The sequence below is a fragment of the Mandrillus leucophaeus genome, unplaced genomic scaffold, assembly GCF_000951045.1.
Source record: "Mandrillus leucophaeus isolate KB7577 unplaced genomic scaffold, Mleu.le_1.0 Scaffold497, whole genome shotgun sequence".
Lineage (NCBI taxonomy): Eukaryota > Metazoa > Chordata > Mammalia > Primates > Cercopithecidae > Mandrillus > Mandrillus leucophaeus.
Genome location: NW_012105331.1, coordinates 1,578,049 through 1,605,985, shown reverse-complemented (window position 1 = coordinate 1,605,985; position 27,937 = coordinate 1,578,049). Strand labels below are relative to the sequence as shown.

The window sequence follows — 27,937 nt, the reverse complement described above, 5'->3', positions numbered from 1 at the left end:
CATTCCCACCAATGGTGTATAGATGCTTACCATTTTCGTATAAATTGATTTCCTTTCCTCATGTTTCTTTTTTTTTTAATCTTAAAAAAAAAAAAAAAAAAAAAAACACCCAGGCTGGAGGGCAAATGGCATGATCTTGGCCCACTGCAACCTCCCCCTCTGGGTTCAAATGATTCTCCTGCCTCATCCTCCTGGGTGGCTGGGATTACCAGTGCCTGACACCATGCCCAGCTAATTTTTGTATTTTTGGTAGAGATGGGGTTTCACCATGTTGGTCAGGCTGGTCTCGAACTCCTGACCTCAGGTTATCCACCTTCTCAGCCTCCCAAAGTTCTGGGATTACAGGCATGAGCCACCACACCTGGCCATTCAGTGTCTTTTAAAATCAGACATAAAATATAAGTATAAACAGACAGATATGGGTAGAGACATGGCTTCAATTAGAGGCTCACAAACCTATCTGTACATTAGACTCATCTTGGAAACTTTAAGAAACACCAAGGCCTCATCTCCAAGACCCTCGTTTAATTGCTCAGGGTTGTAAATGGGATGTGGGTATTTTTTAACTCCCCCAAGTGATTCTAATATGATGTCCAGTTTGAGGAGCATGGGATTAGGTGACCTCTGCAGGAACTTTCAGGATCCCTCTCACTTGCCCCTCATCTGCACAGTTGCTCCCATGGTAGCCAGGAATAGTTAGTATGACTTGAGGAAACATCCTCTTATGAAACATTTAAGTATGTATTGGTACTCGCAGACTCGCCAACAGTATCTTGTAGCCTAGGGCTGAGAATGTGCACTTCTTGTGCAGCAGTCACGTTAACGTCTACAATAAGGAATCATGCCACCGCTACTTACTTTTAAAACAAAAGTCATCAAAAGATATTACCAAAAGCTAAAAGAACACCCATTTCTTAAGCACTTTCACATATTACAACAGTTTGCAAAGGCAGAAGATTTATCCTGATTTGAAAGGAATAGAGTAAGAAAACAAAAAAAGTGAAATTGTAAAGGAAGGTTAAAAGGGAAGGGTTTGACTTCCATAATTATATCGTGGCTGAAGTTTACGTTATAATTCACTTGGTGCTAAGAATGTTAATGAGTAATGCTCCAGGCACTGAAAGTGTGGATGTATATATGTATTTGCATATGTATATTAACATATAGGTAAACTACATATATATTACATAATGATGTTTATATTTCTATGATTATATACAAAGCCCTTCAAACATAAAATAAATAGAGAACACTTGATCAGACCACAAAGTCCACACTTGACACATTGCATCATGAATGGATAGAACTCTAATGTAGATTCTTACCTGCCATGAAACCCTGGGATGGTCATCCCTTCGGGGCCTTAATCTCCTCATCTTTAAAATTGGGGCACTATTACCCACACCTTAGGGTTTTATGAGACTTAAGTGTAGGAGCACTGGGGCGAACACATGGTAGTTGCTCAATAAACGTGTTGAATCTGAATGTAGCCACCCACCTTCCTGGCTCCTGATCACAGGAGAAGGGGTACCTGAAGCCCAGAAGGAAAATCAACTGCCCAAAGTCACACAGTAATCACTTACAAAGACCCAGATTTCCTGACTGCTACTTTCATCCCACTTTCTTCCCTTTAGGGTCCTCCTCTCCAAAGCCGACTATGCCCTGCCTCCTTCCAGGACATGCCAATGGCTCCTGCCCTAGTTTGAAGACCTTAAGTCCAAGACCTTCTGCCAGGAATACACAAGCGAAGCCACGAGCACCTGGCAGTGCCCAACCCAATGTGACACCCACCCCAGTAACACCTGGACTCCCAGGGCCCTGATCCCCTCCAGCCATTTTACTTTATTCCTGAATTGTGGCCCACAGATGCCAAGGATAGGGCCAAAACACTTTTAAAATATTTTCTCTTAATATTGCCATGGGCTTAACTATGCATTTACTATCTTATACCTGCTTCCCTGGAAGCAGATCCTGAGATGAGTATCCACAAGCAAGTGATTTGTTAAGAAAGTATTTCTAGGAGAAACTGGGAAGGGAGATGAGAACCAACACAGGAAAGGGAAAGAAACCAAGCAAGAACATGATTGCAGGCAAGTCCTGTCCTCAGCCCAAGCTCGAGGGGCACTCAGGAGTGCAAATTACACCTCAGAGTTGGTCCAACCTGAGGCAGGGGAGCTGCTGTTTCACGTGCCTGCCCCAATTGGTCACCGGGTCCAACATCCCAAGGGCCATGCCATGAAGAAAGTGGCAGGTGCAAGCTCTTAGAAGTAATATACATGGGTGCTTGGGGATGAGTACAGGAAGACAGGGAGATCTGGGCAGAACCCCAACATTATCCTCCATAACCACCAACTCCACAGGACTCAACACTCCTTGTACTAGTTCAGATCTAAGCCCATTTGATTTCCCCAGTATCTCAAAATCCAAAAAGTGAAAAGCCAGTCTCCATAGCCTGAGCACATTCTACAGAAACCACCATCCTATGCACTGGAATTGGCTAATGATGGGATTTAGCAAAATTTAACAGAATAAGCCCGTCTTGTAGGTTGCCCTCTCTGCAAGGACACTTGTTACAGCTTAGTTTGAAAATTCAACAGATACTGTGGTAGGCTCAAGGGACACAAACACCATCAAGAGAGAGGACCCCTACCCTAGGGGAGCTCAAGGTTGTGGGTAATCTCTCAAATGGACATTTTTGCCTGATTTTTCACTGAATCCTAAAAAATACTCCGTTCCATTCTCAATTCAACTTTACAGGATCAGCGACAATGCTTTTCAAAACATCACACCATATTGAGTTATAAAGACATACTGTCTCACAAGGAATTAACAAAAAGCTAAATAAAACCACAAGAAAGTACACTAACACTATTTCAAATGATAATGATAATGATAGCCACCATGTGTGGGAGACATATAGTCATCAAATTTCTGAATATCTAAGTTACTGGATTAATCTCATGGCCTCCAAATAGAGGCCCCAACATCTATCACAATCCAGGTATTTTAACCGGTAATTTGAGAGACAATAAAAGATATGCTAGAGTTATTAGTTCAAATTCACTATGTAAGTGTATTTACTTTTAACACACTTTATATGAGATGAGACTTCAAAGTAATGAGACTGATGATTAGATGTTCCTTGGGAAAGGAACGTATTAACATCAGATCTAATACCTAGTCAGAACTTTCAGACTTGAGAAAGTCAAGATATGCAGCAGTACTACCCAAAACCACACACACTCTGTCTTCTAAAGAGCCTTTTAAAGAAGTAACAAGACTACATGGAGAATGCTAACAACACACAAGACACTGGGCCAAGCGTTTTACAGAACTCCTTTAACCTTCACAGCAACTCCATCCATGGGAGAGAACCCATTATAACCCCACCTTACAGAGGAGAAATCCAATGCTTACAGAGATTAAAAACTTTCCCAAGACCACAGAATTATTCAGAGAAGGACAAAACTCATATTTAAGTCTCTCAGTGCAAAATGCATACTTTTAACACCACACTGTGGTGGCAACGATTCAAAACCCGTTAACCTGGAATTGAACCATGGGGGTCCAGGCACCTTTATGGCTTATCCATGTCACATCAGGATCACACTTTCCAAGGCTCTGTCTCTAAAACTATGGTTCTAGATTGAGATCATTTTTCTTCACTGTCCTTTTTATATCATTTTCTAAAACAAGTCAAAAGAAAAACTGTAGGTATTCATTATGTAATTAGTAATCAGTCAATATTTTAGTTATAGCGATTACTTCAATATCACCATGGATTTCCTAGGCTACCTAGCCCCTCTTGATATCTTTAGCATTTTCCCTCACATATGGTTAATTCATTTTATGATTTTCTCTTTAAAAATTACATTCTTCACAGTACACAAATGATTCAAAATCATTGCCTGATGTGATTGACTGCCAGATTTAAGTACATCATTAAAATTTACTTTCCCACATGTTATTATTAGCAAAAAAATAAGGAGGTGGACAGTGAAAAAGAGAGTAAGAAATTATGGAAAGAAGTTTTAAAATTACCTCTGCTAAGTTTTCTGGAGGTGTTTTTGCTGTCATTTGTGTATAAACACATGTGTTTTTAAAGCATTTCTGATTCTAGTACTGTTCCCAAAAATACTTTTTCTTCATCGATGGATGAATATAAAAGCAATGAAAAATTTGTACTATGGTAGGTGGCTCATCTAAATTCCACTATCAAGTGAATACAAAATTCTTATCACTATCACTTGATACAGTAACGTGTCAGAAGTCTCTCTACAATATTCCCCAGAAATTACCAAATTAAATAATTCACACACTCATGAAACATCTGCCACATACAAAACCCCACATGCACCAATTCTAAATAGTATTGGATCTAGAAATGGAAAGTGACAAAGAGGTGTCTGTGTTCCACAAAAGGTACTCCAAAGGAATCTGAAGTCAAAGTTGAGTGGGTAGCAGAAGCATTTGCTAAACATAAAAGAAAGCCATGAAGATAAAATGGAATTAAAGTTCAATTTTTAATAAAGGGCAAAAAGAATCATATATCTAATTAAAAGAGAATGTCACCAATTGTCAAGAGCTGTTTCAGGGTCCTAGAAGTTTTCAGAATAACCCAAAGAACGTATGTCTTACTTGCTGTCGATGAGCACTTCAGACTGCCGATTATTCACTTGATTATCACTCTTGTGGCGAAACTGAAAAATCAAAGTGTTTGTGAGAAAATACATTACAAGGTACTTTGTCAGCCCAAATAAGCACACTGGCAATACTTTGAGTTCATCCACTTAAACAGTGCTGTCATTGGTCTAAGATGACACTGTTTGGGCTTACTGTGAACCCAGCTCTACATGTTCTAAATCTAAATCAAAACCCTTCTCACTACATTACACTCTGGATGTCACCAATGAAACAACAGGGCTAGCCACGTACTCTTCCAATCTCCGCACACGTTTAGCTGCTTCTAAGAAGACAGTATGCTCTCTACTGTACCTTATAGTCTCAGAGAAAACCATGTATTAATTTTGATGTCTTTAACAAGGAATGGGACTTCCATTTCTCTCCCATGTGTACTCAATGCTTTATTAGAACATCATTCTTTCTGTTTTATGGATTTCTTTGAAGTCAAGAAGTTATTTGTAACAACATGAATTTTTATTCTCCAGAAATTCTAATTGTTAACAGTGATCTTATGAAGTACTGAGCATTTAAAACAAAAATTAGAATCCAATACTGAAACACATTTGGTGCAGATTTGTGATTTATGTCCAAATGATTGTATTTCTTATTGTATACTCCAGTAATGTAAGTATCTTATATAGCTTGAAAGAATCTATTAAGAGCTCCCTACTATGCTCATAAATTAGGAGTCATTCAGGTAAGTCTTTCTATGTGAAATGTCATGATCAGGTAGTAGCTGTAAGAGAAATAAAGGTAATATAGAGAAAATGGTAATACCATTAGTAATAGGCTATAATACAGTTATTTCAGCAAATTAGCCTACATGCACAGATGAATAGGGTAGTCTGTTCAGGAGACAGAAACTTTGATTTCATAGATTTTAATCATCAGAATGTTTTCTTTTTTTCTTAAACACAAAATGTTGTGTCAAAATCACAAAATATAAAATGCTTCAACCAGCTCTTTTCCTTTTTCTACAGCATTCCCAAATCCATCCCAATCTTTCTATTATGCTATGCCCAGTGCAAACTCAGAATGGCAGGTATAAGTTAATAGATGTTACCAGTAAAAATAAGAAAACAAAGCTATTCAGCATTTGTTAACATAAAAATAGTTTATAATACTGGTAAAGGAGTAAATTAAGTCACGTCACCCACTGACATGAAAACTTTCTACCAGTAGAACAATAGAAATGGAAACATTATTTGATCTGAGTGCATAATTTGGAGGGGTTGCTGAATATTCTCTCCTCCACCATATCTACATGGCATTCTTCACTCTGCCCTGTGCCATGAAAAGCTGGGCTCTGTGGTCGTTGCCCTCTGACTTCTGGTAAGATTTGGCCAACAGACAGTACAGGCAGAAGATTCGAGGGTCAGAGAAGAGTGAAATGAGGGAATTTATCCCCTGGCTTTCTTCTAGCTGGGTTAGCAATGGCTGCTTCCACAGATAGCCGCAGCTGCTACAAACAGGCCTCAACTACATCTCCATGTCTGGTCACTGCTTCCTTCCTTTGCCTCTTTAGTTCTAGTAGTATTGCCACCCATGTTGCTGTCATAGCTGCTTTTCCATGCCCACACCCTTTGTAAATGATCCCTTCGTTATTAAACTCTCCAATCCACCAAATTTCAGGGTGACTTCTGTGTTTTGCCAAGACCCTGACTGGTGAAGGTGTCCAGTTAATGAACTGGCACATAACATCACAAAAGTGAAGGCACATTCAAGCATTAACTGCAACGGAATCAAAAGGAGACTTTTTGTTTAGTCACGTAAATCTCCTAAATTGACCAGCTCAACATCACAGAAAAAGACCAGTCAGCTCATCCCCCAAAAGCTGAGCAGTTCACTCTCTGGGAGATGCAACCACTTCTACTTCTGCTCAGGTTTCACCAAGAGGACTTGATATTGGAGTAGATGGAGCCTGGAAGGATTAGAAATGGTAGTTTCAAGCCCAGCCTGACTATTATTGACAATTTCTCCTCTAGAAATAAATATGAAGTCATAGAGGGGAACTTCCACAGGAAAGAAAGTGAGTAGAGGGCTACATTCATTGTGTATTCCCTGTGAGTCAGGTTCTATACCTGATGCTTTACCCATATCATCTCATTCTGTCTTTCCAACAGTGCTGGTGTCATTGGCCATGTTATACAGAAAAGGAAAGGTTTGAGAAGTTAAGTCATTTGCCTCATGTCAAACTGTCAGTATATGGTAAGGTAAGGTGGTAGGGTAGTAAGGTGTCTTTCTCCAAAGCCAATATACTTTCTACTCTACCATTTATTCTTCTATGAAGTGTGACTATAATGAAGACCTTTAAGGCCAATATGTAGGAACTCATACATCTAAATGAGTACCATTTCCCTGAAAAATCAGATAACATGGAAAAACCACACATTCACTCCAAAGATGCCATTGCTCAAATGATTGTTGAAATTTCCTCTCTTAGAATTACCTCTGGAGCTCATAGCCCGTTCTCCAGAATGTTCTCTATCCTTTGAGAATCGAGCTCTATGTCCTTTGAAAAGACATAATGAGATGTCTTATGTTTTGAAATATAAGAAAGCCACTCTTAGAAAGCATGTCTGGTTGATAAGGTTTTTGATTATGCTGAGAAGTAGCATTTGTTTCCAAAGCTGTGAAGCCATTAAGTCATACAACTACCTTGTACACTGACCTTCAGAAGACAATTCTATAAGAAGAGCTCCCAAAGTACCTTGAACAATGGCAACCTCACAGGAATCAGTAAACTCCAGGAACATTCGACGCTAACCACTTTAATGTGATATTACTCATCAGTGTGGATGGATCCTATGTGTTTGTTAAAAATCCGGGGCCAGGCACAGTGGCTCACGCCTGTAATCCCAGCACTTTGGGAGGCCAAGGCAGGCAGATCACGAGGTCAGATTGAGACCATCTTGGCTAACACGGTGAAACCCCGTCTCTACTAAAAATACAAAAAATTAGCCAGATGTAGTAGTGCGTGCCTATAGTCCCAGCTACTCAGGAGGCTGAGGCAGAATTGCTTGAACCCAGGAGGCAGAGGTTGCAGTGAGCCAAGGTCGCACCACTGCACTCCAGCTTGGGTGACAGAGCGAGACACCATCTCAAAAAAAAAAAAAAAATTAAAATTAAAAAAAAAAATCCAACATAGTGAAACCCCATCTCTGCTAAAACACAAAAAATTAGCCAGGCGTGGCAGCATATGCCTGTAGTCCCAGCTACTCAGGAGGCTGAAGCAGGCAAATTGCTTGAACCTGCGAGGCAGAAGGTGCAGTGAGCTAAGATCATGCCACTGCACTCCAGCCTGGGTAACAGAGTGAAACTCTGTTTCAAAAAAAAAAAAAAAACTAACCTCAAAGGTTATAGTCAAAATGTGAACCATGAAATAGGCTAGAAATTTCATTAAGGAATGAAGAGTGTATCCTGTGTATTCTTTAAAAAATGATATATGAAGTACATTATTTGTGTGTATGTGTGCTATTTTAAAGTGACTTGCATCAAATTGTTGATTTATCAAAAAATTATATGTAAGATAACTATGAGGAAACATCACATAAACCAACTTGATAAGTACAAATCTTCCCATATGTCTTTACCATACTCAACTACCCTTAGCAGGAGTGGGTTCCCACTTTCTCCATAATGTCTTCCCTAATTCTCTTTCACATATCCCACCTCTGTTATCAATCTAGCTACTGAAGGTCATCTTCCTTCCTCAAAGAACCAAAGCACTTTGGTTCTTTTAAATTATGAATTTCACACCACTTTTATCTCATATTATTGTTATTCATGTACATGACCCATCTCCCTCTATTGAATGTTAAGCTTTTTTTAACTTCAGTTTCTGTGTCTCTTTCATTTTTGCATTATCCACATAGCTTAGCACAGAGGGGTGTGGTGAGTAAGTGCCAGGGTTCTGAAGCCGGATTACTTGAGATAGACTATTACAGACTAAAACAACCATGAAAAAGTATGTCTGTTAAGCCAATAATAAAGATAAAATGGAATCACAAAAAAAAATACTCAATTAATCTAAAAGTAGGCAGAGAAAAATAGAACAAAGAGCCAATGGGGCATATAGAAAGCAACAGCAAGATGATAGATGGCCTAATCATAATGATAATTATATTAACATAAATGGGTTAAATATTCCAATTGAAAGGTAGAGATTTTCAGATTTTATTAAAAATTATTACCCTACTATATATGCTGTCTAAAAGAAAACCATTTTAAAGATACAGATAGGTTAAAAATAGGCAACAGGAAATATAGGTGTGAGCTCAGAGGAGTGACTTGGGCTAGGAATATAAACCTGTAACTCATTGGCTTAGACAGTTATTGAGGGGGCACATGTAATCACTCAGGATGAAAATATAATTTGTCTGGATTTAGAATGTTTGGTTTTCCCAAGACTGTGTTTTGTCTTTGACTGAGAATTACTTCCTTTGGGTTATGCAGACTTTAAAACTATCTATTGCCGTATACCTGACTTATTTACATTAGTTTCCTGACTTTTGAAGCTACAGTTGACCCTCGAACAACATAAATTTGAACTGCACAGGTCCACTTATACACAGATTTTTTTTTCTCTAAAGGCTACATTGAGTGTGCCTGCTCTCCTGCTTCCCCTTCCTCTGCTTCTGCAACCCCTGAGACAGTAAAACCAACCACTCCTCTTCCTCTTCCTCCTCAGCCTACTAAACATGAAGATGACAAGAATGAAAACCTTTATGATGATCCACTTCCACTTAATGAATAGCATATATATTTTCTCTTCCTTATAATTTTCTTAATAACATTTTCTTTTCTCTAGTTTACTTTATTGTAAGAATACAGTGCATAATAAATATACAAAATATGTGTTAATCAACTGTTTATGTTATTGGTAAGGCTTCTGGCCAACAATAGGCTATTAGTAAAGATTTTGAGGGAGTCAAAAGTTATACACGAATTTTTGACTGCACAGGGAATTGGTGTCCCTAACCCCCACATCATTCAAGGGTCAACTATATTTGACTTTGTAACTTCTAATGTAACGACAAGCATGTATGAGAATACCTAATATTTACCAACTCTCACAATTTAAACAAAGACATGTGATAAAGAATAAGTAACACTTCACTGAGTGAATGCAGGTTGATTTCTAATTCTGCTCTTCCACAAATTGGTCATATTATTAGCAAATCATTAGCTCTTTCTAGGCTTTAGTTTTCTCATCCATAAAAGAAGAAAGTGAATCTAGTTATTGAAACCCTCTTGCTTTTAAACAGGCTCTGGTTCTATGGTACCTGTATTAATCATCAAACAAATAGCAAAATAGCTTTATATGATATTGACCAAAATAACTTCATTCAAAATTTCAAATGTATCTTCATTATCTATTTCTGAGAAGCCATAACTGAAATTGAGACCTCAAGAATGCTCAAGAGCAAATACTCACATAGTCATCTGTGGCATCTTTGACAGCTGTCATAGTTATCACCAAGACCAAAGGCACAATGGTGGTAAACCAGGTCAAGGAGGAGATTTCTGGAATTAGCTGAAACAAACATTCCAAATAGTTTAGGGCTTTTAAAGTTAGAAAATATATCTTCCAAATTGTGTCATTTAATTTTATAAGACTTAGCAGAAATTAATGGGGTTATATTGACTTATTTTTACAAATGAAGATTGACTTTCAATAATTTAAGTGTTTGTATTTGGTTATAAGACACATAAAGTAGAAGTATTATTGAACTTGTTTTCAAACTACCTAACCGAAAACTGAAATTTTTATAGCAAGGGAAGAAGCTTCTTGAATCTTTCACAGATGATCACCTTCTCCAATATGTTAAATTTCACCCATCTTTTTCAGCTTTTCATCTCAACTTTTAACAATTTTACTAACTACTCTTTTTACCAATTCCCAGAGAGATTATTTGAACATCTGCCTTGCACCAGACACTGTGCCAGGTACTTTCCATTTATTATGTCATTTAATCCTCAGAAAAGTTCACTGAGTTAGATTCTTACTAGCATTGCTTTTGTATAATCCCAGAAGGTTTGTATTTCACATAAATAGTACCCCCAGTACACAACACAGAATACTACATTATGAATGGTGACCAGGAGTCAGGAAATGTTGCAGACCTGGGTATCATGTCCCCATTTTATAAATGAAGAATCTAAGAGATCATGCAACTGGGCCAAGATCACATACTGTTAAAATTTGAAACAAGGTCTCTTGAACTCCAAGGCCTATTCCCTTGTGCCTATACATCCAAAGCCACCCACATAAGAGAGACACAGTGACATAAATCTCTTAGACAAGTGGTTTCAAATGGGATTCATTTTGGAGCTGCTTCAGGGCCACCAGACAGGAAAGGATGGGGTAGAGATGGTCAGTGGCTAAAGATCAGGCCCCATCAAAACAACTCTAAATCCATTTTTATACAGTAGCTTCTACATAAGACTTTAAAAAAAAAACTCAAAAGCCTCTGATGTAGCAGTAAAAATATTGAGCTTGGTGTCAGAAAAGCTAAATTCTAGTCCTAGTTCATCATCAACTCACAGTGAAAGCCTTACCACCTAATCTCTCTGGGTCTAAGTTCTTCATCAATAAAGAAAGGAGAGGTTAGACTGAACCATCCCAAAGTTCCCTTCTATATATAAAATTCTATGAAGACGAGCCTTTGGCCACAAAAGAGAAAGCCATTAGAGAAATGAATTCAAAATTCTGGAATGGTGTGAAGTGTTACTTGAAGAAACCAAAAACGATTTCATGGGGAGAGGTGGGAGGAGAAATCTTGGACTGTAAGCTTTCTTCAATAAATAGTAAGGTGTTTATTCATTGTTGGCTTTTGTTTTCCTGATCAGCACCCAGTTCTTCTCAAATATACTCCTATTTCTTAGGGAAACATCATATCCCCTCACTTTCTGTCCACATAATTTTAGGAAACTGATTCTACCATGGATCCAGGGTTTGGCATATGATCTTGGTTAAGCCAATTACTGAATCAAACTCTTGAGCCACAGTAACAGGTTTAGGAATGAAGATATAGCTCCAATCAGAACTAATCTCAAGACTTTTGCTGGAGCAACAGAAAAAGTAATTCCCTCATTTGTTCTCTCTCTCTCTCTCTCTCTCCCCGCTTCCCCCTCCCCTCCCTGCTCTCTCTCTCTCTCTCTCTCTCTCTGACTTGAGTTGGAACTAGGAAGCTGTCAGGGCCACCAAGTAGAAAGGGCCTACCTAAGAAAGGTCAATGTGTTAAAAAAAAAAAAAAAAAACAGAGAAGAGAAGCCACATCCTGATGAAACTGTGCCCATGAATCCAGTAATACTTGAAATGAGATACCCATGAATATATTCGTCTTTTGCTTAAACTAAGATTTCTGTCACTTAAAACATAAAGATTCTTAAACAGATATTCAATTAAAGAGAAAACAGTACTCAAATCTATTAATCTAATCCATCTTCTTACTTCTTAGCCATTCTCGACCCACCAGTTTGATCTGGTTAAAGTACGCTAACATAAATACTAGGTAAATAACTGGCTAACATGAATTATTTATGTGTGTGTACAGTATATATGTGTATATATGTATGTAGTTTCCTTGATTTATATTTTTTCCTTCCCAAAATATCCATAAAATCTGAAATTTCATTTAAGGGCAAATTTTAGTCAGACGGGAGAAAAAGCAAAGGTTATTAACTACCAATTAACCATTCAAAACTGTAAAAGTAGTCACCCTACAGTGAAATAATATATAGCATCATCACTTACTTCACATATATAAAAAATATGTCACTGTTCTTAAATGAAAATTAAATGTGCAAAATTAAGCTCCGCAACTTACTCAGTCTTAGTCAGCTAAGACTCTTTGCCTCAACTCTGGCAATCCCCACCCTGTAGATGTAAGAGGGAGATAAAGAAAGGAGGGAGGCTATGAACAGTAATTATTAGGCTCTGGTTTGGTTCAAATAAAGTGCAAGGCTGTGTTTTAAAGTGACCTCAGTGTTTAAAATGATGAATGTACTACTTTTTAACCATTCCTACCCCTCCCACGTTTGTGAAGAGAAACAGCAACAACAAGATTAAAAATCTGATAAAGGATGATTTTATCTAATCACAAACATTTAGCTAAGTAAATTGACCTACTTTTTAAAAGCATATGAATACTTTAAACAAACAGATAATAAAGAAATACAACCTAAATATTACCTGTAAAATCAGAAGGCAAAGAAAATAGGCATTTGCCACTCTTTGGAACTGTTCAAATAAATTAATTGGCAAGAAGGTGAGAATATTATATTTCGATGTGTGGATACGATTATCCTGAAAAAGAAATAGCATCATGTTAGTTTAGGGCAAGGCATTGCTCATTATCAGAAACAGCTCTAAAACCTACAAGCCTCAGCCAGAGTAAGAAAGATAAGCCAGTTATCTAGGAAATTTCAACTCTGTGTGACTCAAAGCCTTCATTTTCCCCAAGATGATACGCTTCTGATACTAGGTGAAATTACTGGTCCATGCCATAAACTCACCTGTGACAAAATATGTATCAAATGCAAAAGTCTACCCCTGAGATTTCTGAGTCAGGCACTCAACTATTTGGCAGTCATTGCTTGAGTACCTACTGTATGCAGGTACTGAGTTCCTTCCTGTTGGGGTTTGCAAAGCAGGAGGGAACTTCAGAAATCATCTGGTCCACCTTCCCAAAGCATGACCCCTTTAGCTACCTCTGACAAGGGGCTCCTAGGTCTTTCTTAGAAGGTCTTCTGTGATGGGAAACTGACTGCCTCACAAGGCAGCCTGTCCCCATTTCAGAATGGGAATTGCTAGAATGGTCCTTATTATGAGAAATTCAAACCTGCCTCCCTGTAACTTCTTTTTTTAATTTTAACAACTTTTTTTTTCCAATTTTATTTTAGGTTCAGGGGCATGTGTGCAGGATTGTCACATGAGAGAACTATGTGTCACTGAGGTTTGGTGTATGAATGATCCTGTCACCAGGTAAAGAGCATGTTAGAGTGGGTAGAGGGCTAGACATGAACAGGAGGGTAGCTCCTGGGAAAGGAAACCTCTGGGAAGACTCACACCTGAGGGACCACCTAAAATTTGCATATTAATGCCATCTCTAATGCTTGTGGGGGTTGGGAGCACTTAATCACATGTGGGTAGGAGAGAGAGGAGGTAGCCATACAGAAAGAAACACCACGGAATGCCTCTTAAGACACCCCAATAATCAATCATTCTGCAGTTAAAATGTCAGAATGTCGTTAGCAATATGCTAATAAGAAGGGCAAAGGGGGCCAGGCACAATGGCTCACACCTGTAATCCCAGCATTTTGGGAGGCAGAGGTGGGTGGATCACCTGAGGTCAGGAGTTCGAGATCAGAATGGCCAACATGATGAAACCCCCTCTCTACTAAAAATACAAAAATTAGCCAGGCATGGTGGTGTACGCCTGTAGTCCCAGCTACTCAGGAGGCTGAGGCAGGAGAATCACTTGAACCCAGGAGGCAGAGGTCACAGTGAGCTGGGATTGCACCACTGCACTCCAGCCTGGGTGATGGAGCAAGACTCCTCCAAAAAAAAAAAAAAAAGGAAAAAGACGGGCAAAGGGGACATTACCAAGAGAAACCTGGCACCACAAGTACAAATTAGGACAGATAAGGAAATTCCAAAGAGATATGCGGGCCCAACAGGTATAGATTTGACCACTATACAACCTTTCTAGGATGGTAGCAATGAGCAGGGCCACCATCAGACAGGATTTGTATTGATCACCAGCCCACACATGCACATTAACCAATAGTAAGGGAGGGTCCCACAAGCCTAGGTGAGGAGTTAAGGCAGGAGCAGGAAAAACGAGGCAAAGGAGAAAGGTAGAGACTTGAGACAGGGGCAGTAATTTGCAGAAAAAGTCCAACATGATAAAGCTCCCTGCACAGAACCTTTGGAACTGTTTTCGCACAGGATCATCCCATTCCTCCTTTGAGGTGTACCCATTTTTTCCTAAAATAAGCTCTTTACACTATATTTCTTTTCAATAAAATTTTTCACTGTCTTCCTACTGTCTCTTGGTTGAAATCTTTCTTCCAAGTTAGACAAGAGCTGGGACATTCACTCTCCCTGGTAACAAGCATTAGTACCCAGTAGGTAGTTTTTCAACCATTACCCCCACCCTTCCACTCTCCCCACTCTAGTAATCCCCAGTGTCTATTGCTGCCGTATATGTCCATGAGTACCCATTGTTTAACCCCACTCATAAGTGAGAACTTGCAGTCTTTGGTTTTGTGATCCTGTGTTAATTCACTTCAGATAATGGCCTCCAGCCACACCCATGCTGCTGCAAAAGACATGTTTCATTCTTTTTTTTATGCCTGTGTAGTATTGCATGGTGTATAGGTACCACGTTTTCTTTATCCAGTCCACCATTGCTGGGCATCTAGGTTGACTCCATGTCTTTGCTATTGTAAATAGTGCTGTAATGAACATACAAGTGCATGTGTCTATATGGTAGAACGATTTATTTTCCATTGGGTGTATACCCAGTAATTGGATTGCTGGGTCAAATACTAGTTCTGTTTTAGGTTCTTTGAGGAATCGCCACACTGTTTTCCATAATGGCTGAACTTATTTACACTCCTATCAACAGTGTATAAGCATTCCTTTTTCTCTGCAACCTCACCAACATCTGTTATTTTATTTTATTTTATTTTATTTACTTTTTAATAATGGCCATTCTGACTGGTGTTAGATAGTATCTCATTGTGGTTTTGATTTGCATTTCTTTAATGATTAGTGATATTTAGCATTTTTTCATATATTTGTTGGCCACATGTATGTCTTCTTTTCAGACGTGTCTTCTTGCCACATAGCAAATTCCATTCCTGGGGTCACCTAGACCAAGTCTAAGGCCTTTCTATGTTGATAACCTTCAAATACTTGAAAACCACTCATAGGACTCCCATAAATACTTATGCTGACTTGGACATTCCCAAACCTTTCAACTATTCTCCATGATTTATTTTACAGGCATTTCTTCCCAGTCAGGCTCTTTTGGATCCATCCCAGCTTCTCTGCATCTCTCTTAAAACATGATGCCCAGAACCAAACACAACTGCAGAGCAGCCTCAACAAGTCTATGTATAGTAAGGACTTTGATGTTCTGTGTTCTGAACTATTATATTGACATGTCCAAAGATTTCATTGGCATTCTGGCAATTGTGTCTCACTATGTCTTCATATTAAGTTTTAATCAACAAAAATTCCTAGATCTTTGCTACATAAATCACTATTAAATCATGTTTCCCTTCCTATACATTTATAGTTGGTTTTTAAAATATTTCTGTATAACATCTTTCATATTTCCTATTACACCAGCCTAATGAAAAAAAAATTAATCTTGAGTGTACTATCTAAAGCATTAGATATTCCTCCCAGCTTTGTGTCATCAGAAAATTTCAAACACATGCCTTTTATATATTCTTCTAAAGCTGTAGGCAAATACACATTTTTAAAAAAGGCTAAATGTACCAAAAATTTTTTTTATTTAAACCAATAAAGCTATGGCAAACTACCAGAGATCTCTCTACAAATTAATGTTAATACTTTTTTCAGGTATTATATAAAACATATTAAATATGTTTTATTTAACCATTTGTAAAGTCATATAACTATATTCTTTGAGGCTTAATTCTATCCTATCCACAAAAATAACATGAGAAATTTGGGGTGAAAAATACTACTGAAATTCAGAATCAACATGCCCAGAATAATATTTTTTGAATTAGATTAGTTTGGGGTAACTTGTTTTAGGTGAACCTACCCTGGTTCCTAGCCATCACTCCTATCTGTTTTTTTAAAATCCGGTCATCTGTTAAATGACCATTTTTAACATTTGATATGGTTTGGCTGTGTCCCTACCCAAATCTCATCTTGAATTATAGTTCCCATAATCCACACATGTCATAGGTGGGACCCGATGGGAGGTAATTGAATCATTAGGGTGGTTACCCCGATGCTGCTATTCTCACAATAGTGAGTGAGTTCTCACGAGATCTGATGGTTTTATAAGGGGCTTTCCCCTCTTTCGCTCAGCACTTCTCCTTGCTGCCTCCATGTGAAGAAGGACGTGTTTGCTTCCCCTTCCAACATGACTCTAAGATTCCTTAGGCCTCCCCAGTCATGCTGAACTGTGAATCAATTAAACCTTTTTTCTTTATAAGTTACCCAGTCTCAGGTATGTCTTTATTAGCAGCATGAAAACAGACTAATACAACATTTGTCAGGAATCAAGGTGTCCAGTTTTGTGCTACAAGTTGTGGGAAAATAAGAAGAGATGTCAAGAGAAGAGTTTCCAGCTTAGTTGGTCTGATGCGCACTGATGTACTGAAAACTGTTCTGAAAGCTAATAATGATGGTACTGTAGTACGTTAACTACTCAAGAAGTTAACACACTGCAAAATAGGGTGTGGGTACTGTCAATCATGTTTCTCTAAAGAAAGGACTTGGAGAAAAGAATGGGGAAGATTAAAGCTAAGGAGAAAATACAGTTAAATAAGGAGGTCGTATTCCTAATTCTGTTTTATATTTTCCTTCTAACTTAAAACTAAAATAGAGGTTAGCCTAGCATCTTGCCAAAAGGACATACACAATGTCTATAACCATCAAAACCACAGCAGGAATTATAAAGAAACTCTCCTACAAAACTGAGTTCCATATAGGTAAAGAGTTAATTCTGTGGGATAAAGTAATAATGCCAAACAGAAATTATGACAATATTCTCCTATTTGCTTAGCTTGACATATAGCAATGATTGTTTTTGTTCTGTTGTAACTTAGTCACAGATGATGCAAACCCTCACAGCTTTGAATGGGAACAAGGAACAAGGGCTCCCCCTCCTGGAAAATCTCTGGGCCAGTCTACTTTTCTTTGTTTTTCAACCAAAAGCAAAACACGCTTCCATTTCCACTGCCCTGTCCAAGGATATGAGTACTGTATTGGTAAGACCTTAAATCAGGCACATTAATATTTAGTCATTTCATAGGCTATGGGTCTACAGTCCAATCTGAGTCCAATTCATTTCATAATAAGGCACAGAAAGATCTTCACCGCTATCCTTTCAGAAGTACTTTCCCACCATGAATGACTAGAAACTTCCCAATCCAGAAGAAAAGGAGGAGACTCCACGAAGCCTCTTTGGTGCCGATAAAAGCCAAACTAGAGGCCAAGGCATTAGCTTGTTAGTGAGGAGGAAGGTTCATAGATTCCACGATGAAGTAGGCTTGGGCTCACAGTCACAGGTGATGCCAGACCAGGGCATGATCCCACATAGTGGGAAAATGCCTCCCCGTAAATGAACGTGAGGAAGCACCTGTTCCCTGTGGAAAATGTGCTTCCACGAGGGAGAAGGGCAAAGATGAGCTGAGGCCCATTATTCCTTCAAGATTGGCCCATCCGGTCAATGATTTCATCTCACATGTGGCAGAGTGGGTAATGGAGTTGGGAGAGAAGTGTCACACCAGTAGAGAACCCTCCACCTGGAAGGCAACGTCATTGCTTCTTTAAAATATTTTAATGCAAAGGCCCCTAGGTGGGCAAAAGGTGGTACACTTGGGGATCTAGAAGAGGGCCCACGAGGCTGGACTGCACAGGTCAGCACAAACAGGCTAGATGGAGTAGTTCCTCAGAATACATACTAAGGATTTTAGTTCTTATTAGCAAGACCAAAAGAGTCTTTATTATAAAGACTAATAAAGACCAAAATCATAAGTGAAGGGGGAATTACTGAAACATCTTAAGCAAAGAAGTAACTTGTTGAGATTTTTATTTTAAAATATCACCCTAGCTAAGTGGAGAACAAATCAGTGGTGACACAAGAGCAGATATGAAAAGAGCAATGAGGAGATCTTTGAATTAGTCCAGGTGAGAGATGATGCACAGCTTGGATCAGGGTGGTGGCAGAAGGAACGATCATGAATAGTAATATTAATTGACATTTGTCAAGCTCTTACTATGTGTGCTGTTCTAAGAGTTTTACATTTTATAGCTCATCTTATCCTCACATCATCCTTATGAAGTAGGTACTATTATTTCCATTCTGTAGAAGGGAAATCCAAGGTTCAGAGAGATTAAGTAATTTACACAAGGTGATACAGCTTGTAAGTGGTGGTAGAGCCAGGATTTGGATCTAGTAATAGACATTCTGCTCCAGAGCCTATGCTCTTCACCGCTGTGCTGCCCCAGTTCATTGCAAAGCAGTTATCTCTTCTGCTTTCAGAGTAATCTGCCCTTGCTCTCTCTTGCAGTCTGCATTTCAAGCCTGCTGCCACTTTCTTACCAAAGAAAATTCAGTGTATTTACCTTTTCTTCTCTAATCAAGCCCTTCAGGCACATCCCTTGTTCTATTGCCTGATGCATGCTTACAGCTTCCTTGGATTCTCTTTCAGTTCCCCTCAAGAGTGATTCTCTTGGCCCCTAACAAAGCTCAATGCAGACAAATAGTATGCATAACTACTCCCTTACTTTAGCTTTCAACCCAAGCACAATGGCCAAAGTCCTTTGTATTTCCAACATTTACTACTTGGTGGGGGGCGGGGGCGGGAGCAAAGGTGGGGAATAAAGTAAAGAAAATGAAGTAAAAATGACAAATTTTTCAGAGATGGGCTACCAAATAAAATATTAATAAAATGGGAAGTATTATTTTTTCTAGAGATCCTCATTATACATACAAAGTAAGTGTACTGCTTAAGTAAACAAAGCAAATAGAAAATAACAAACTCTGTTATATTAACAAACATTTGGAACATTTGCCAGATTGCCTCAATTTTCCACTGGCAAAATGGAACTAACAACATTTCTCATATATTTATAGAACTATCATGGAAATGAGAGCATAGATGTAAAAGCATTTCTGCTAAATTGAAAGAATTATGCAAATATAGCATTTTTGTGAGTGACCCCCAAATAATTCAACTGTATCAATAAATGTAATGTACTAGTCAGGATAACCGGCTATGCTACAGTAATAACTCCAAAATCTTCATGGCTTAACCCAGTAAGAGTTTATTTATTGCTCATGCTACTTGCCCAACATGAGTCTGCTCATCAGATACTCATAATGGACCACCCACCATCTTCAATGCTTCAAGGTATATTACCAGAGGAAAAAGAAGCTCTGAAGAGTCCCACTCTCATATGTAATGCTTCAACCCAAATGCTCACAATTTATTGGTCAAAAGAGTCACCATGTGTCCAAAAGACAGAAAGTTAGAAACATTAATGGATGTCACTAATGGCTATTGCAACCAGTAATGGACGCTAACCTAGTATCTTGAGAGTAAGAGACGCATCTACTACCAAATATACCAAAAACCAATCTCAGCACTTTAAATTCAGTCCTGTTAATGACATATGTAACATTCATTTGACTATTTCCTCTCCCCATCAGCTAAACAATGTGCCAAGTTCCTTAGTCCCTTGAACTGTATAGATTCATCTCCCATCCATAATTCCAGGGTCAAATTAGCTTAAGGCAAGTACACGGCCCACCCTCCTAATTACAATTTGGAATTCAGACACTGGCACATAAACTACGTCAATTCTGAAATTTGCTGATAATGTAAGCTTTCTCTTTCCTATTGCATTCCAATCTGGAAACAAGTAGCCCTACAGATTACTAACAGCAACTTGGGGCTATGAGTGGGGAGGCTGCCAAGAACAAACTACACTAAAAATTCAGGGCCAAGAAATGCAGAGAAAGAAACTAGACCAAGCCTCTCCCGAGACTAGCCCTATCTCTGGACTTTTCAGTTATATGATCTGTTCATTCAACTCAAACTAAGTCAATTTGAGTTGGTTTTTCTTTTACTCTCAACCAACCAAACACTAGGTAAGAGCATTCATAATATATGCAAGATCAGTTTGCTTTTTAAATAATAGCTTACTTGTATGTCTATGTTTGTCTTAAAGAATGCATCCCAGAAGGCTTAAACCCAAATGAGCTCAGTAGTTGTCCAGGGACACTGCCTACGTCTATGAGTCCCACAAGCCCCAGGAGCTTTTGCAATGAGTACCACAGTTTCCTCACTATCAAATCATCATCCCACATCTGATGAGACATTTGTACATCATGACAACTATAAAAAGTAACTTTCCAGAGCTTGAAGGGGAAAACATCCAGCTTTTCTTGCCACAAAAGGAGGCAGATACAGTATTTTTATGGTACGATCCAGATTCCAGAGACAGAAATAATCCTGACTAATAAGGGAGAGATTATCTCTAAGCCATAAAATAAAAAACAGAAAGGCATTGTGTCCACAAACTACTGGCATAAAAGAGGAAGTAGCCAAAAGGCATTTGTACCACTCAGAAAATATGTGAATCACCCATGTTTATGCAAAGATCTCAAAAGAATGCCTGTATGGGACCTGGAGATTAGACATCTGGTACCTCACTGATACCAGGAAGAACCCCTGGAGGCTCCTCAGTATCAGCTGACTGTTGCCTGGTGCAGAGTCCACAGCTTTCCAGGATAGGGGCAATGGAAAGACAACAGTGCTCTTCTATGAACTCTGCTGAGGAAGCCTCAACCACAGAAGAGGCTTTGCAGAGAGTGTCAATCAATAATGACTACACTCATCATCACCACCACCACCACCATCATCTTAACGTTCTCCTGAGTCTGGGCTCCCAGACTTGAGCAGAAAACGTGTATGAGGAAGGAAAGAGCAGAGGGCACATATCCCCCAACACTCATTCATTCACTCAACTAATTTTTGTTAAAGTCCTTCTGTATGTCAGGCAATAATGTTATTGAGCCAGGGCTATAGACATGACTAAGCAAAGACCCTCCCCTCATTGAGTAAGTTTGTATGTTAGTTGTGGAGAGAGAGGCAGGAACAAGCAGACAATAAACTTGTAAACTGATGACACAATTTAAGGAGGTGATCATCAAATGCTATGACAAAAATAATGAACAATAGAGCAGGAGCACCTTGCCTGCCAAGACTCCCTCAGGAAGCCTTCTTGCTTGATTTTCCAGGTTAATGCAGTATCAAGATTACCCTACTTGGTGAGACCAGTGGGAATACGTGTCCTGTAGAGGGTGCTCGCTTCCTGGGTGCCCAAAAGAATCCTTTGGGCTATCAAAAATAAAAAAGAACTTCATGTATATTTTAACTAAAAATGTTAATGTTACTAATGTTTAATTACTATAGATAATATATGTGTATGTGTATGTGTATATATATACCTATAGCAAAGACAATACACATTATCTATAGTAAAAATAATATATAGTACACACATGCATATATGTGTATACACATGTATATAAATATTAATAGTACAATGTATGCATTGTCTATATGTATACACACATATAGATTAATTTCTTTTTTTTTAATTTTTTATCGAAACAGGGTCTCACTATGTTGCCCAGGCTGATCTCGAACTCCTGGCCTCAAGAGATCCTCCCGCCTCGGCCTCTCAAAGCACTGGGATTACAGGTATGAGCCACCACATTCAGTCAGATTTAATTTACTTTTACAAGTGAGGAACATGCTCAAAACTTTTGAAAACTGTGGACTAAACACTGTTATGGACAAAGGAGCTCATCTGTGCCTCCCCCTTTTAGAACATGTTTCACCAAGACTTGGGCACAGAATGGAGAACATATGACTTTCTATGTCATGGCTTCTCTGGGTCATACAGTGACACCAGATAATGGTGTTGCCTCCTTCCATCTCCAGGTTCTATGCTGAACACTGTAAGTACATCATCTCAGGCAGTCCTCAAAAAAATCCAATGAGTTGTGACTATTTCAGCACCATTTTACAGATGAGGAAACTGAGGTTTAGAACAGTTGTGAGGGTTGCCTATAAAAGCAAGTCTTGTACAATCCTGTGTTGTCCCAAATGGTGTTCCATGAGAAACAAGTCAGAAACTAGGAAGTCTCTAGACTGCCTTTTGGTTAATGGACTTACTGGCCCTCATCTGACATCCTTCACTCTGGTGAAGACCAGAACCTCTCTAAACTAAATCACAGGGAAGGGCTCACATTAATTCAATCAGCCGGAGCAGTCACTTCCAGTCCTTTCAATCTAGGGAGAATATTGCTGGGCTTGTCTAGGGAGCTCATTTTCCATCTAGACCTTAGGAACAGAGATAGTGGCCAGGAAAGCTTTCAGGCCTCCGTCTCCCCACAACGCAAATCTGTCTGACAGTGTCACAAACTTTATTCTCTTTTCTACCCCCCAGCCTTAATTTAGTGTTCCAGTGTCTGAAAGACAGTTCTACAGCTAGTAAATGGCCTATGAATAGTAATTTATCTACAAAGAACTAATTTTGGATAATTATCAGGGGAACAAATTAAATTTCCCTCTGAGATTAATTTAATCACACTATTTTTTTTTCTCCAGGGTGTTTAGAGGCATATAACATTTTAAATAGTTGCAATAAAGTGTTTACTTTCTTTTTGTGACATCTAAAAAAGGACTGAAAATACAGACAGAAAGAGAAAGAGAGAGAAAAAGACCTAGTATATGCCTTCTCCAGAGAGAAAAGAAGACACACAAAAGAGAAAAAGAAAATAAAGCAAAAATTGTGTTTCAGTGGGACTTCCCTGGGGCATCGCTAATGATCTGTTTGCCTCCTTTCTGCTGGGCCAGAGCTCATCTACGCCTCCTCCTTTTCAATCAGCTGGGGATCTAGGGAGTCAGGCCTCAGCTTTGGTCCACAAATTCTTCTCAGCCTGAGCTTTAGGGATCTTATATGATCAGAGTGGGCATTTCTTTGAGTTGAGGTGGGAGCTGGCTTGTTCAAGCCCATTTCCTGAACTACAGGGGATTCTTTGGACAACTTAGTACAGGTGGATTTCTTTGTTTATTAGGTCTGAAAATTAGACCATATTCATGCTGCTGTGTAGTCTGGGAACTAAGCCAAATTTCAAGACCTCAGTGTTTACAACAATAAGAAAGACACAACAGAAAAGTCCAGTTAATGAGGAAAAGCACCCATAAAGAATTGCCCAAAGAACCAAAGAGTTGTAATAGCACATTACACACAGTCTAATCCTCCCTAGCACTCTACTTCTTATACTAGAGTTCTACATAAATAACACCACCTCAGGGGTAGCTACGCAATTTTCTCCTGAACCCCTAAGGATCAGATGGAAAAAGTGAATGCAGTTGTGAGCACTCTCTGTCATGCCCAGGGGGTACTGGAGCAACTGGGACCCTGATCCACTCATGAAGCTGTTCTCCCGCAACAGTCCTAGCCTTTCGTGGTCTCCGGCCCCTTCGCAGCCAGGACTGGGGAGTAAATCTACATTCAGACAAACCCACAACACCTGGCTTTGTGTTTTTTGTTTGCTGAGTGGCTTTTGTTTGGGAGTAGAGGTGTTGAGAGGGAGAGAAGACTGGGAAATACAGAAGGAAAATTCTCTACATGGGGCAGGTAGGGGAGGGCAGGGAAAAGAAGAGTTTTAAAGCATCTTCTATCATTAAAACATATCAATAATAATCTATGAATAAAGTGCCACTCTTTAATTTTTGTGATTATATCATGCACAACGGGTTTGATGAATTTTCACCAAATTTGAGGTTATGCTTGAGCTAGTCTGAGTTAAATAAAGACTACCATAAATTTGCTTTGTGGGACTGACAATGACGTTCCCTGATTACATATACAAAAATAGGCATTTGTCTTCTGTAGGAACCAACACGGAGATTCAATAAGAAGCCCAGGTGGATGCTGAGCGGAGCAAGAGCTGCATGGTGAGAAGATGCACAGTGAGTCTCCAATCAAAACTCACTAGGCCAGATCCTCTAAGTCACTGAACTGATTTGCAACTGAGCCACTTCTACGGGAACAACTCTAAGTACCAGGCTCCAGGTCAAATAACAGTGTGACTTAGTTGTTTAATAGTTAATGATCCACCAGAGCATCACTAGGAAGGCCAGCTAGGAATAATTGTAAATGTACAAAACTGTGAAACAAAGCAAACCAGGTCCTTTCCCCTGTTCCATGAATGAATGGCTCTAGCTGCAGCTCCTGGACCTCCTCCACCATCTCATTTCACTGCCTTCATAATCCTCTTCCCTAGTGCATTCCTCATCCATGTTCTTCTTCCTGATTCGCTCCATCTGGCATAAGGGTTAGAAAACAAAGTTCATCCAGACACTTATGCAAGTGTGTCAGTTTTTGAGGAGGAAGAAGCCAGAGAAGTCAGAGGGTATGGAGGAACAAAATCAGAAGGCTTGTCAGAGGAATAGATAGATGACTGTGCCCTGTATCCCTCTCTCTGAGGGTCACCAGGGGTGCTACCAATGAGATAAGGGACTTGAAGGGCTGGAGGAGGCAAAACCTAGGGGTCTGTGGCCTGAGCCCTTTTTTAGAAACTGATTTTCCCCAAATAGTTAATATTTCTTGTTATAACTCCACAAGATATCAAGCCTGCTTTAGGTATTCTCTTCCCACAATTGTCATTTCCAGTACTGTAAAATGAGTTGCCCTCAGTAAGGAAACTGAAACCCAGAAAGGCTAAAAGGCACTTGCCTTGGCTGAGCCAGAGCCATGGCCCACAGCATGCCCTGGGTTTCTAGGAAATTTTCTGATTCCAGAACTATAGAAAAGCTGCCACTAGGAAGGAAGAAGGGAAGGAAGGAAGCAAGGAGGGAGGGAAGGCAGACATACTGTACTGAAAGGAACTACCTATATGACAAGACACATCACCTCAAGCCTTAAACTTAATACACACAGGTTAAGAACAAAGACCTTCCTCACAAACCCGGTTTCAGAAAAGCTTCAAGAACTTCTTGAAGACATTTTTCCCAAAAAATCTACTCATATTCACCACAATGAAACAACAATCCAGTTAAATAATACTTGAGTGAGCACAATTTTCCCAAGAGATATTTAGGAAAAAGTGAGGGCTCAGAGTCCTGAATCTGAAAAGTGATTCCATGTTTTATCAACTAAGTGACCTTTCTCTTAATTCCTCCAATCCTTCATTTCCCCTGTATAAATCTGCACGGGAATACCTACCATGCAGAGTTGTTGTGCAGATGAAATGAGATAATACATGTAAAGTGCCTAGCACTGTGCTTGATAATTACCTACTTTCCCCGTCCTGCCCCCACCACCACCTCTTTGCTTTTGCCAAAATCTTCCAGGCACTACTAACTAAAATAAGAAGAAAGAATCAGTTCAGAACTTCTGAAACTCAAATATGTATATGAATCATTTGGGGTTTTGTTAAAATGCAGTGATACACCTGTAGTTCTCTGGTGGGGCCTGAGAGTCTGCATTTTTTTTTTTTTTTTTTTTTTGAGATGGACTCTTGTTCTGTTGCCCAGGCTGGAGTGCAGTGATGTGATCTCAGCTCACTGCAACCTCCATCTCCCGAGTTCAAGCGATTGTCCTGCCTCAGCTTTTTTGAGATGGACTCTTGTTCTGTTGCCCAGACTGGAGTGCAGTGATGTGATCTCAGCTCACTGCAACCTCCATCTCCCGAGTTCAAGCGATTGTCCTGCCTCAGCTTCTCAAGTAGCTGGGATTTCAGGCGTGCACCACTGTGTCTGGCTTTTTGTATTTTTAGTGCAGTTGTGATTTCACTATGTTGGCCAGGCTGTTCTCAAACTCCTGACCTCAAACGATCCTTCTGTCTCAGCCTCCCAAAGTGCTAGGATTACAGGTGTGAGCCACCGTGCCCAACCGTGGAACTATTTTATCCAAACTCTTCATACATCAATTTTGTTTTTATCATTAAAGCCATTTTGGAGTCATCTAACACAGTTTTAAAAGCTCTTCACTTTTTAAATGCAGAACTTCTAAATCTTTTTGTGATCCTGTTACTGGAATTTTTGCCCAAGTTACAAATACACATTCATATACTATTATGAAAATATTTTTTCATTTTTTTGGTAGATTTATGTTTATATAAACCACTGTTGAAGTATGTGCTGTTTTACTTTCTGAAAATAATTTTTAAAGATTATTTATAATTGTATTTGTTCCTTCCAATTGAGAGGTTGTTCTAATGAAAAGTATGATGAAAGGCATACTCATGCATACTCAATTTTTTTTGGTTTTTTTGAGATGGAGTCTCGCTCTGTGGTCCAGGCTGGAGTGCAGTGGCACGGTCTCGGCTCACTGCAACCTCCACCTCCTGGGTTCAAGTAATTCTCCTGCATCAGCCTCCCAAGTAGCTGGGACTACAGGTGCCCACCACCACGCCCAGCTAAGTTTTTGTATTTTTAGTAGAGATGGGGTTTCACCATGTTAGCCAAGACAGTCTCGATCTCTTGACCTTGTGATCCACCTGCCTCGGCCTCCCAAAGTGCTGGGATTACAGGCATGAGCCACTGCATTCGGCTAATTTCTTTGCCTCTCTTTTTACCAACTCTGTCAGCTTACTTTAATAAACATTTAAGTAGGATTAATGGAGGTCATTTCAGAAATATTGTGTCTTCCCCAAATGGCACTTGGTGATGGAGTAACCTATAATTTGACAGACATTCTATTGATAGGAGTATAAGATTATTTCCTTTTATTTAAGGAATAATTTTATGGAAGGAAACATTCTTTTGTGCAGCCATATACTGTGCTAAATCTATCTAGACCTTAGTTTCCTCATCTGCAGAATAAAAATAATACTAGGGCTTACCTCACAAAATTGAGAAAAATTAACTGAGATAATGTAACTAATGCAATGTTTGGGACACAGTATGTACTTCACCTAGTTTATATCAATTATTTTAAAAGTTTCTAAATGACCATAAGTAATCCATTTTCTTAAAGAACTATTTTCTTAACTGATGATTACTCTTTTCATATTCAGACTTGTAAGTAATAGATTAGTGGTGTGATTTGGCAATAATAAATGCAAACATTGTGCTTGAAAAACATTTTCATATGGTTGCTATGGATAAATTCTAGAATTTTCTATGTGATTTTTGGTAGGAGGTAGGCTATTTTTGAACCATTAGAGAGGGTTTATAAACACCTGTTTATTCTTTGTCTGAATTCAACACTCATCCTTTTCTTTTTCATATACCATTGCTAAATATATGCCAATCTTTGATCTTTTCTTTTAAAAACATATGTATAAATTTCAGGTGTACAAGTGCAGTTTTGTTACATGGATACATTATGTAGTGGTGAAATCTGGGGTCGGGCGTGGTGGCTCAAGCCTGTAATCCCAGCACTTTGGGAGGCCGAGATGGGCGGATCACGAGGTCAGGAGATCGAGACCATCCTGGCTAACAC

At 39.1% G+C, this 27,937-nt stretch overlaps 1 protein-coding gene across 1 annotated transcript in view; it reads right to left on the bottom strand.

The window, feature by feature from the left end:
- Positions 1-27,937, bottom strand: part of ATP8B4 (ATPase, class I, type 8B, member 4) — a 267,168-nt gene that overhangs the window by 180,959 nt on the left and 58,272 nt on the right. The window contains exons 4-6 of the mRNA XM_011995769.1: positions 12,881-12,994; positions 10,121-10,219; positions 4,639-4,700 (exon numbers count right to left, since the gene is read on the bottom strand). Of these exons, the coding sequence (XP_011851159.1) occupies positions 4,639-4,700; positions 10,121-10,219; positions 12,881-12,994 (275 nt within the window). The remainder of the gene's footprint in view (positions 1-4,638; positions 4,701-10,120; positions 10,220-12,880; positions 12,995-27,937) is intronic.